Source organism: Ursus maritimus, unplaced genomic scaffold, assembly GCF_017311325.1.
Source record: "Ursus maritimus isolate PB19 unplaced genomic scaffold, ASM1731132v1 scaffold_9, whole genome shotgun sequence".
Lineage (NCBI taxonomy): Eukaryota > Metazoa > Chordata > Mammalia > Carnivora > Ursidae > Ursus > Ursus maritimus.
In genome coordinates, this window is record NW_024427107.1 from 23,509,823 (window position 1) to 23,522,254 (window position 12,432).

At 37.1% G+C, this 12,432-nt stretch overlaps 1 protein-coding gene across 5 annotated transcripts in view; it reads right to left on the reverse strand.

The window, feature by feature from the left end:
* The window catches only part of UBE2W (ubiquitin conjugating enzyme E2 W), a 124,900-nt gene that overhangs the window by 85,641 nt on the left and 26,827 nt on the right, over positions 1–12,432 (reverse strand). For all 5 annotated transcript variants that reach the window (XR_005833614.1, XM_040625539.1, XM_040625540.1 and 2 more), the window contains exon 2: positions 471–562. Coding sequence is in view for 4 of the 5 variants with exons in the window: in XM_040625539.1 (XP_040481473.1) it covers positions 471–562 (92 nt within the window). In the remaining variant the exon portion in view is untranslated. The remainder of the gene's footprint in view (positions 1–470; positions 563–12,432) is intronic.

Genomic DNA, 12,432 nt, shown 5'->3' on the forward strand with positions numbered 1-12,432 from the left:
CCTCTTCAGCAGGAAACATTTTTAAACATTACTAATCAACATATGGTTTAAAAAAAAATGTTAATAAATCTATACATTATATACAATGTGTATGATACTATTATGTAACAAAATGGCATATAAATGCAAAGAATAAGATCTATTTATTTACCTCTTGATGGAAGACAGTGGGATGAAATATGAATATTCCACATTTAATTTTAATTTTTTTTAAAGATTTATTTATTTGAGAAAGAGGGAGAGAGTGAGGAGAGGGGCAGAGGGAGGAAGAGAGAGAATCTCAAGCAGACTCCCAACTGAGTGCAGAGCCCAATGCGAGCTTGATTTCACGACCCTTAACCAAAATCAAGAGTTGGACGCTTAACCAACTGAGCCACCCAGGCGCCCCAAAATTCTACGTTTTTACAAATAAGTATATATTCATACTTTAATAATAAAAGAAACAAGTACTTCAAAAATTGAATACTTACTGTGTAATTGAATTCTGAACACTCTTTTCATTTAAAGTCATTCCGGGAGGTGGGTCATTTTGCAAAGCCAACAGTTCTTTCTGCAGTCGTTTCTAGAAAAGAGTATCAACAATAATTTGTACTTTTAAAAAAATGACAATATAAACATCCTCCTAGTTTGACAGACAGAAATCCTTGAGTAAATTTCCTCCAAATGCTCACATCTTTTCCTTTGCAAGCCCTTTACATCTTGTATATATCTTATATGCCTGACTTTAACTTTTGTTTTTCCTGTAAGTCACACTCAAAATATTCCTAAATATATTTGTAAACACTGATGCTGTAAAGTGGTTATGAAGAGCAGACAGGTACCTACAAAACTTCATTGTTACTCCACTGAGGTTATAAGATCTCAGCCTAGGTCATAACTGCTTAAAAGTTTTAGCAGTATTTCTGTTACTACTTTCCAATGATAAAAACCATAGTTCTCCATCATCCTTAAAGAATGCGTCTTATTAGAACAAGATTTTTAATTTATTCCACTTATGATAACAAATGTGGGTTATATGATCAAGTAAATGTTATTAAGTTTTTTATTTTAATTCCAGTATAGTTAACATACAGTGATATATTAGTTTCAGGTATACAATATAGTGATTGAATGATCAAGTAAATCTTTAAAAACACTGGGTACAAAAAGGAGAGACTGATGTCTTCAATGCAGGACTTCTCAGAGAATTCTGATATACCACCTTGCACAATGATTCTCCAAGGGGAAGAAGATAACAGAGAGGTTTCCAAAAGTAACAGAACTCCCTTATTGTAAATGTAAAGCATCTTGGAAAAGTCTTGTTTCAATAACCATAGTTTGGGTAACACTGCTGTAGAAATTCTCCAGATCTTGAGAAATTCACTAAAACAGGGAAAGCAAGCCCTTATTATCAAATCAAGGATGTACAGCAAAGTCCATTTGCATAGCTACTAACTGAAACATAAGGATAGAAATGTAAACTAAGAAGAGTTTTATTGGTATAATTATCCCTAGGTCTCCTGAACATAATGATAAAGGGTACTACGAAAAAAGAAATGTTTTCCACACCCTGACGCTACTTCTTACATGTTCACAAAGAAAGAGACCTATGATGACCAAATTCCAAGAGAATCTCCAATTAACTCTCCTTCCTTATATTCACATTTTTCTGTAGTTCCTTCCCATACTGTACCAAAATTGGTCAGTGTGACCAATAGAATATAGCAGAAATGATATTTTATCCCCAAGATTAGGTTCTAAAAGACTATGGCTTACATTTTGGTCACCCTCTGTAGAATCACTTGCCATACTATGAACAGCCCAGTTCAGAAGCTCACATGCTAAGATAGATTACTGGCCTCCTGCTAATAACCACATGTGATTTGTAGCATATTCTCCAACCCTAACCAATCTTTCAGATGACTGCAGCCAAGGCCAACATCTTGCCTACAAACTCAAGACAGATTCTAAGTCAGAACCATCCAGCTAAGCCTCTGATTCCAGACCCAAATGTTTTTCTTTCAAATTACTAGATTTGGGAGGAATTTGTTATATAGCAATAGATAATGCAGGACCTCTGCTCCAAACTCCCCTTGTGAGAAGGGGCTATCAACCACTTTTCATTTCAGTATCACAGGTCAGAATCCAAAACATTCACGGGACCACATTTTTTTATTGAGGGGGTAGAGTCGCTACATTAAAAAGACAATTCATGGGGCACCTGGGTGGTTCAGTTGGTTAAGAGTCTGCCTTCGGCTCAGGTCATGATCCCAGGGTCCTGGGATCAAGCCCCGCATCGGGCTTCCTCCTCAGGGGGAGTCTGCCTCTCCCTATTCATCTGCCTCTCTCCCAGCTCATGCTCTATCTTGTGCTAATAAATAAGTAAAATCTTAAAAAAAAAAAAAATGCATGCAAGTTCCTTATTGTCTTAGCTACTAGGCAGTAAACTACTTTGCACATCCACATCTCTCCAATAGAGATAAAGCAGGGCCAACAGTTTGGGGACTAATGAGTATTTATTAAGCTCAATAACAAAAGTAATAATTCATCCATGCACTTAAAATCACAACTTAAAAAAAGACACAAAGAATGGAAGGTCAAGTGGTGTGTCTATCTGGCAGATTCACAAAAACAGGGAATTTATTCTTTGGGGTATGTTCTCCTCAAAACAATAATTCTTTGGAGAAGGCAGGACATGTCTTTATTTATTTTTAAAAAGACTTTATTTATTAGAGAGAGACAGTGTGTGCACACATTCATGCATGCACGCCCAGGGAAAGAGGCAGAGGGAGGGGAAGAAGCAGACTCCCCCACTGAGTGCAGAGCCCTATCCCGGGACCCTGAGATCACGACCTGAGCCAAAGTCAGATACTTAACTGACTCAGCCACCCAGGTACCCAGACATGTCTTTAAATAAGCAATCAGTCCCCTCAAGGGTCCTCTGGATCTTCTAAGCAACTGGTTCTAATCAGCTATACTCAAAAACAAAACAAAAACAAAAAAAGAAACAGGTTCTAAGTTTCCTGAATATGGACACCGAAGCTAAAAGAGGAGGATCTAAAAAATTTGATGTAAAAATAAATAAAAGTTCCTACTCACTTGAGGATGTGAAGAACTAGTGTAACTATTTAGAGATCACACTATGTAGCATCAATCAACAGAAAGCTATATCTCATCAGGAGGCATTCAGCTCCTAAGTTTGAAGACAAAGTATAGAAAAAGCAGATGAGGAACACTAGCAAAAGCAACGATACCACCCGCTGTGAAAATCAGCACGGCAACACGGTCAGCTTTCCCAGACAGTGCTGAAAATGGCCAGCTACAGACTGAGGTAACTGGAGATAATGGGAAATAACTGCAGAAGGTAACTACTATAACAAAGAAACAGAAGTACCCAGAAACCACTGGGAGGGGAAGAAGCCAAGAAATTAGAGTTCCAATGGTTCTTGGCCAAATAACACCAGTCTGTACCTAAATTGGTGAGGTATGGGAAAACTGATTACATATATTCCAGATGTACCATAATTCTCTGAATCTAAGAAACACCGTCAATCCTAAGATGCACCATTATTTTATGAAACACTAGAAAAGGAAAATTGCTGCCAATTAAACAATAACACACCATTGGTAAGACATCTTGATTCCAGATGTTTAAATATGAAAAAAATGTGCATTAAAAAATCCAAGAATATTGTATTAAGAAAAGTTTAATTTCTGAGTAAATTTAATAGGTCTGAAGTGATTTTCTCAATATTTAACATCTAACCAAAAATACATGCTCTCAATCTTTAAATATGCATTTTATTTCCAGAATTTGCATAATAGCAGTACACAGACATCCTGTCCTCCCAGGTAAAGGCCTTAAGTTACCAGCAAAAGAATTTCTTTTTCTCATCTCATTCATCAAAAATGGCCAGGCCCAGAACCTAAATGTTTGGAAGCACCTCAAACATAGAGTAAATCTGAAAACTCCATCTAATCCCTCATCATATGTTGGCTCAAGTCTTGAAGAAGACTTGCAGGAATTTGAGCTCTGAGAGATCCAAGTGGATTTATATACTCAATAAGAAAGATCCTGATACATCTAGATACCTTGAGAGAGAAACGCTTAAAACACTTTCAGAACTGGTTTGGTTTGGGACACATGGCTGGCTCAGGCAGTAGAACATGCAACTCTTGATCTCAGGGTCGTAAATTTAAGCCCGTTGGGTGGGGAACCTACTTAAAAAAAAGTGGGGGGGGACTGGTTTGGCTTTTCAGTGGCTCTGGTTTCAGTAGTCCAGCCAGCACCTCCCTTTCTTTCCTTCCTCCCTTTCCTTCCTCAAATTGTTCAAAATGATATGAATCCACTCTAATTTATTACCTTTTGGGGCGGGGGTTAAGAAAATCACGGACAAATTTTGCAAGTTATCAATGACAAGGCATTGGGACCCACCACAAAACTGAATGACACTCCAGTATGTTATAATACCAGGGTTGGGAATCCCTGCTGTGAGATTACTACAACAGCATAGGACTTGTCATCCTGCACTGATAGTGACACCAGTTCACTTCCTAAAACTTTTTTCCAACTCAACCCATGTGAGGGATTATTCTTGAGATTTACTCTCCCCTATGACTGGGGTTTACCAGAGGCCTGGCTTGAAGAGAGAATTTATGTAGTATGAAAAGGCTGCTCTGGAGCTTAACATATTTTCTTTCCACCAGCACCTAAGAATCACTACAGTAGCTGCTTCACACCAAAGGTGACCTGTAGGAACACAAAACAGTCAAAATAATAAAGAACAGACGCATGTATTATTACTCTTAACCTTGTGAGATGTAAAGCCCTTGGAAGGTATAAGCTGCAGTTTATATACAAGAGTAAAAGCAATTTAAAAGGTAATCACTTTAAAAACTGTAATCACTATATTCTAATCAGTCCTATTCCATTTCCCCCAACTCAAAATACCAATGCTATCCAAATATACACTCATAATGTTAAATCAAGCTTGAATATGCCATATGCCTCCCTGGCAAAATCAGGATATGAGATAATTGATAAATATAAAGACTAATACTTAAATATCAAAATTATTAAAATAAATGTGGGGATTGGGGGGGATGGGTTAAATAGGTGATGGAGATTAAGGAGTACACTTATGATGAGCTGAGTACAGTATGATGTATGTATGGGAGTGCTGAATTACTGTATTGTACACCTGAAAGTAATGTAACACTATGTTAACTGGAATTGAAATAAAAACTTAAATTATATAGATGTCTAAATACATACATACATAAAATCTCAGACATCCTAAATTTTTTTTTAAAACAAATATGGTAAAACTCTATCCTAACACAGATTCCTGACATTATGTGTACTGAACATAATTTAACCTAATAATAATGACATTATTGTGACAGCCTTAAATAACAATGAGTCTATAAGCCAATTTGACCCTACTACAAATTGTGATAATTTGATATCCTTGTTTTTCACTTGTTTTCCTGTCATCTGAATTTTTATTGTCAATAACTTGTCACAATATCTCACCTCTAGTCACTGACATCTTTTTCTTTCTCCTCTTTTCTCTCTCCTTTATCTGCTGTTTGCCCCTCTGCAACCCCACCCTACATTACCCGGCAAAAGAGTTTATTTTCGGTGGATACATCACATTATTTTTGTTTAACCCTATTCATCACCAATACTGGCAAACATTTACTGCTTCACATGCTCTTAAACTATAATATACTGCCTCACTGAAACTAACTGGAGAAATCAGGGATAAATTCCCCAACTCATTAAATGAAAAGCATGGCCCAGTAACAGGTCCACAGACCACACTTTGTATAGCACATGCTAAACCATGATGTATTATCCCAATGATGCGACCTCTGCCTCTTCAGCTACTGTCATTTTCATCAATGCCCACTGTGACGTATTAGTCCCAGTTTTTGCTTTTTTACACAGCTGAGGATTATGACAGTATTAAAAAAAAAAGTAAGAAGAAAGTACTACTATGATTGTTCTATAGTGCACATTACTGATAAGCTGAAGAATACCACATCAAACGAAACGCACCAAATAGCCAGTTGTAAATGCAACATAAAAGTTCTTAAAGGAAATTAAAAGTGCTACCTCAGTGAACACACAAGTGGTAAGAGAGTGAAACAGCCTTATTGCTGATATGGACAAAGTCTGAGTGGTCTGGATAGAAGATCAAACCAGCCACAACATTCCCTTAAGACAAAGCCTACTGAAGAGCAAGGTACTAACTCTTCAAATCTGTGAAGTCTGAGAACGGTGACAAAGCTGCAGGAGAAAGGTCTGAAGCTGGCAGAGACTGGTTCATAAGGTTTAAGGAAAGAAGCTGTTTCCGTGACGAAAGTGGAAGGTGAAGCAGCAAGTGCTAATACACAAACTGTAGTTAAGTTCTCCAAAAGATCCCACTAGGATAATTAATGAGGGTGGCTACACTGAACAACAGATTTTCAATGGAGATGAAACAGTCTTCTATTGGAAGAAGATGCCATCTAAGACTTTCATAGCTAGAGAGGAGAAGTCAATGCCTGGCTTCAAAAGCTTCAAAGGACAGGCTGACTCTTGTTAGGGACTAATGCAGCTGCGGACTCTAAGTTGAAGTCAATGCTCACTGACGATTCCAAAAACCCTAGAGAGCCCTTCAGAATTACGCTAAATCTACTCTGCCTGTGCTCTGTAAACGGAACAACAAAGCCTGGATGACAGCACATCTGTTTATAACACAGTTTACTGAATATTTTAAGTCTACTCTTGACACCTACTGCTCAGGGAAAAGATTCCTTTCAAAATACTGCTACTCATCGACAATGTACCTGGTCACCCAAGAGCTCTGATGGAGATGTACAAGGAGATTAATATTGTTTTCATGCCAGCTAACATAACATCCAATCTGCAGCCCACAGATCATGGAGTAATTCTGAATTTCAAGTTTCATTATTTAAATACATTTCATAAGATACAGTTCCAGTGGAGTTGATTCCTCTGATGCATCTGGCCAAAGTAAACTGAGAATCTCCTGGAAAGGATTTACTATTCTAGATGCCATTAAGAACATGTATAATTCATGGGAAGAGGTCAAAATATCAACACTAACAGGAGTGTAGAAGTTGATTCCAACACACATGCATGACTTTGAGGGGTTCAAGACTATAGTGGAGGAAGTAACTGCAGATGTGGTGGAAACAGCAAGAAGAATTAGAAGTGGAGCCTGAAGATGTGACTGAATTGCTGCAATCTCATGATAAAACTTGAACAGATGAGGAGTTGCTTCTTACAGATGAGCAAAGGGAATTCTTTTTTTTTTTTTCTTTTAAAGATTTCATTCATCTATTCGACAGAGACAGAGACAGCCAGCGAGAGAGGGAACACAAGCAGGGGGAGTGGGAGAGGAAGAAGCAGGCTCATAGCGGAGGAGCCTGATGTGGGGCTCGATCCCACAACGCTGGGACCACGCCCCGAGCCGAAGGCAGACGCCCAACCGCTGTGCCACCCAGGCGCCCCAGAAAGGGAATTCTTGAGATGGAATCTACTCCTGGTAAAGATGCTGTGACGACTGTTGAAATAAGAAAGGATTTAGAGTACTACATAAATAATCTGCTTGAGATTCTCTGCCCCTCGGCAACTCCCCCAACCCCAACGCATGCTCTCTTTTTCTCCCTCTAAAATAAATAAATAAATCTTTTTAAAAAAAATAAATAAAAGGTAAAAATCCTTACTTGGGGTAGGGAGAAATAGAGAAAAACATTAAAAATGTAGAGATAAATGCCAATGGTTGCCAATGCAACTGTACATGAAATGGCCAACAATGCTTTTCTCTCATTTCCTCTAACAACCAACACAAGGTGGAAAGTTAACAACAGGGGAACATAATGGAATAAAAACAAGATTACTATACACATTACCATCACTACAGTATTGAACAGCTACTACGTTTTTCCCCCAACATTAAACAATTGTAACAATAGCTCTCTCTCTTCTTTGAGGGTGAGAGACAGGCAATGAAATGATTTTACCTTATTTTAAAATGAAGCAGAATTTGATTCATGCACATTAAGGAAAGATTTTCTTTTCTACTGAATTCTAAATACACTTATACAGACCTTAGTTCCTAAAGGTTACTTGTTGAAACTCTTCCCCCTTTTTGGAAATGAAAAGCTTCCAACAAAGAAGGTATTCATTATTTTAAACTAACATTTTCAAAAATCAGATTGGAATGCAAATGTAACAAGACTTAAAGATCCCTCTTCTTAAAAACAGCCCACAGCCTGAAGAGAGATAAATATGTAATAGTTTCTACATGCTTTCAGGGTACAGCAGTGCCTAAAAGGAGAGAAGTGGTCAAAGAAAGAAACCAGGACCATGGTAAACTGAAAACCAAAGGAAGAATGTGTTCCAAAGACTAAACAATTTCTTTTTCAGCAGAATGGCAGAGCAGATCCTCTGAAAAATTCTATTAAAAAAAGTGAGTGTAGGAATCCTGAAATAAAAGGATCATGGCTGGATTTCGCCTTGGGGACTTCTACCAAACCCAAGGAGGCGCAAGACCAAAAAGTGAGGAATCTAACAGAAGACTAAGGACTCTTCAGTGTAAGGGTAAGAAACGGGGCATAGAAATTTCCATTTTGAACTGAGCAATGGGCAGAGGAAGAAAAAACTTCTTCCATGAAATGTCTTAACTTCAAGTGGACACCCACGGGCGTTTGTAGTATGAATTCCTGCAACCTTAGGCAAGAATTTAATCAAAAGTGGAAGTAATGCCCAGGCAACTGGCAGAAGCAAATCTAAGTCCTGAAGGAAAAGAATTTTCTATCCCTTTGAGGCAACAATTTTGCTTGTCAGAACCTAGAAAGATACATAAAAAATTAATAATGACCAAATGAGAACTTATTCGGAAGGCAATAGCATTCAATACCCAGCATGATAAAAATCTATCTTCCTTAGCTGGAATAGCACCAGATCCTCCAATTAATTTATGTCCTTGTAGCATTTATATGTAATTTATAGAGTGAACAACTCTAAGGCAGAGATTATATCTATTTATCTTTGTGTTCCAAGCATTCAAAACTGCCTGGCACATAATGTTTTTTGCCTCGGTAAATGTTTAAAGACAAATTAATAAGGGTGTTGACTAATTCACTATTTAAAAGGGCAAAATCCAGAAACGATATATGTGTCTATCAATAGCTAAATTATACAAATTATGGCATATGGAAATAAGACTATGCAACCATTAAGAATTTTGTGTACTAACAAAAGAACCCCAAAATATACTGATGAATAAAAAGCAAGCCCCAATCAGGGAAATACAAATCAAAACCACAATGAGATATCACCTCACACAGGTCAGAATAGCTAAAATTAACGGAGAACAACAGATGTTGGTAAGGATGTGGAGAAAGGGGAACACTCTTACACTGCTGGTGGGAATACAAACTGGTGCAGCCACCCTGGAAAAGAGTATGGAAGTTCCTCGAAAAGTTAAAAATAGAGCCACAAAGCCAAAATATGGAAAGAGCCCAGAAGTCCATTAACAGATGAATGGATATGATGTGGTGTAGGGATGCCTGGGTGGCTCAGTTGGTTAAGCGCTGCCTTCAGCTCAGGTCACGATCTCAGGGTCCTAGGATCAAGCCCTGCATCAGGCTCCCTGCTCAGTGGGGAGTCTGCTTTTCCCTCTGCCCCTCTCCCTGGCTTGTGCGGGCTCTCTCCACTCCCCTGCCAGCTCATTCTAATAAATAAAATCTTAAAAAAAAAAACAAAACAAAACAAAAACGTGGTATATGTATACAATGGAATCACTCAGCCATCAAAAAGAATGAAATCTTGCCATTGGCAATGAAATGGATGGAACTAGAGGATATTACGCTAAGCGAAAGAAGTCACAGAAAGACAAGTATCATATGATTTCACTCATGTGGAATTTAAGAAACAGAACAGATGAACACAGGAGCAGGGAAGGAAAAATAAGACGAAAGCAGAGAGGGAGACAAACCATAACAGACTCAACTATAGGAAACAGCCTGAGGGTTGCCGGAGAGGAGATGGGTAGGATGGAATGGGAATTAAGGAGGGCACTTGATGTAATGAGCACTGAGTGTTAGATGCAACTGAGAATCACTAAATAACATCTGAAACTAATAATACACTATATGTTAATTAAATGGAATTTAAATTTTAAAAAATTAATTAAAAAAAAGCAAGCCTCAAAATACATATAAGTCCTTTATGTTAAAACAAAAGCAAGAGATTTGGGATGCCTTGGTGGCTCAGTTGGTTAAGCCTATGCCTTCGGCTCAGGTCATGATCCCTGGGGTCAAGTCCCGCATCTGGCTCCTTGCTCGGTGAGGAGCCTGCTTCTTCCTCTGCTTATTCCCTCCCTTTCTTTCTCTCTGACAAGTTAATAAAATCTTAAAAAAAAAAAGATTTATTTATACAAATGTTATATAAATGCATACAAAGGAGGTCAGAAGGAAGCACATCCAACATTTTATAGTAGTCCCCTCCAAGCAGTGGAAATGCAGGAGAAAGACAACATCCCTGTTTGCACTATATACTTTTATACTAGGACTCTTTTACGGCAAGAAAGTAGAAGCGAATTTCTTATATAATTAAAAAATAAATTTAAGGGCTCAATGGATGATGAAAACATATCCACATAAGAACCTGCACACAAATACTGACAGCAGCATTATTCACAATACCCTGAAAGAGGAAGCAACCCAATGTCCATTAACTAAGAAACAGGTAAGTAAATGTGTCCAGACAACAGAATGTTATTTGGCCATAAAAAAGAATGAAGTACTGACAAATGTTGTAACATGGATGTACCTCAAAAACATTATGCTAAATCAAACAAATCTGTCACAAAAGACTACATATATAATACCATTTATATGAAATGTCCAGAACAGGCAAGTTACAGATACAGAAAGTAGATTGGTGTCTGCCCAAAGGATTAGGAGAGAAGCAATGGAGAGGGAGTGCTTATGGGTACAAGTTTTCTTTTGGGGATGATGAAAATATTCTATATTAGATTACGGGGAAGGGAACACAGGCAGGCAAATATACTAAAAACCACAGTACACTTTAAATGGTTAAATTTCATGGCATATAAATTATATCTAAATAAAACTTAAAAAAAACTCACTGAACAGATTAAATAGCAGGTTAAAATAGGTGAAGACAGAATTAGTACCGAGACAATCTGAAGAGTTCATCCAGGATGTAACAGTAAAATAGGGATAAAAGTATGAGACAAGAACGCAAAAGGGAATAAGAGGCAACATTTATAAAGAGATAACGACTGAGAGTTTCCTAGAGTTGCTGAAGACATCAATCCTCAGGTCCAAGAAACCCAATGAATTTCAACAGCATAAATAATAAGAATTTGGAGCTTAAAAAAGCACCGAACATCAACTAAAAAGAGCTAATCCTCAAACCAGAAAGAAAAGATATATTACCCACAAAGATATGGAAATTAGGCTGATGGCTATCATTTTATAAAAGTAACAATGGAAGACAGGTAACACTAGAACTTAGAAAACAGTGGAATTTTATCTTTAGTGTAAGTGAAAACAATGGACAATTTTAATTCCTACAGCTAACAAAAACTAAGTTTCAGGAATACAGGTAAAATAAAGATATTTTCAGACAAAACAAGTTTACCACCAATAGTAACCAACTATACAATAAATCTTCACTTCCTTCTGGAAAACGATCCCAAATGACAAGTTTAAGATTGAAGAAGGAATGGTGAGAAAAAATAAATATGTAAGTAAATCTAAACATTGAATATAAAACAATATAGGCCCATGATTCCTTACAGAAAAACTCCTGGGGCCAGATGTGTCTCAAAATCAATTAATTTTTGATTTTATAAAAATAACGATGTCATAAAGCAGAACCCCATCAAACAAATTAGGATTTAGAACTTAGATAGATAAATATTTACAGTACATGGGATTTTTTTCAAGACTATGCAGTTGCATGTTCATTCAGGTCAGGTTTTACCACTAGAAAAATCTGTGGTCAACTTACACATTAAGTTTTGGTTTCTAAACCTTTTTTTAGATTTTGGATTTCAATGAAAGACATGAGCCCAAAATATCAATTGGTAAGATTAAAATAGGACAAAACTAAGATACAGGGCAATCAACACATAAATTGGAAAACATGTGATGGGAGTTAAAAACATTCGAAGGTCACTTTTTTTTTTTTTTTTTAAGACGAGTGCAAACAGGGGTGCCTGGCTGGCTCAGTCAGAACACACAACTCTTGATATTAAGCTCATGAATAAAATAATGCAATATGCATAAGCTTCATTTTTTTTGAAAGACAATGATTGTTATTTTATTATTTTAATTCCAGTATAATTAACAGTGGTAAGCTTTAGGTTTTGATAACTATGCATATTAAATTAGATATCATAA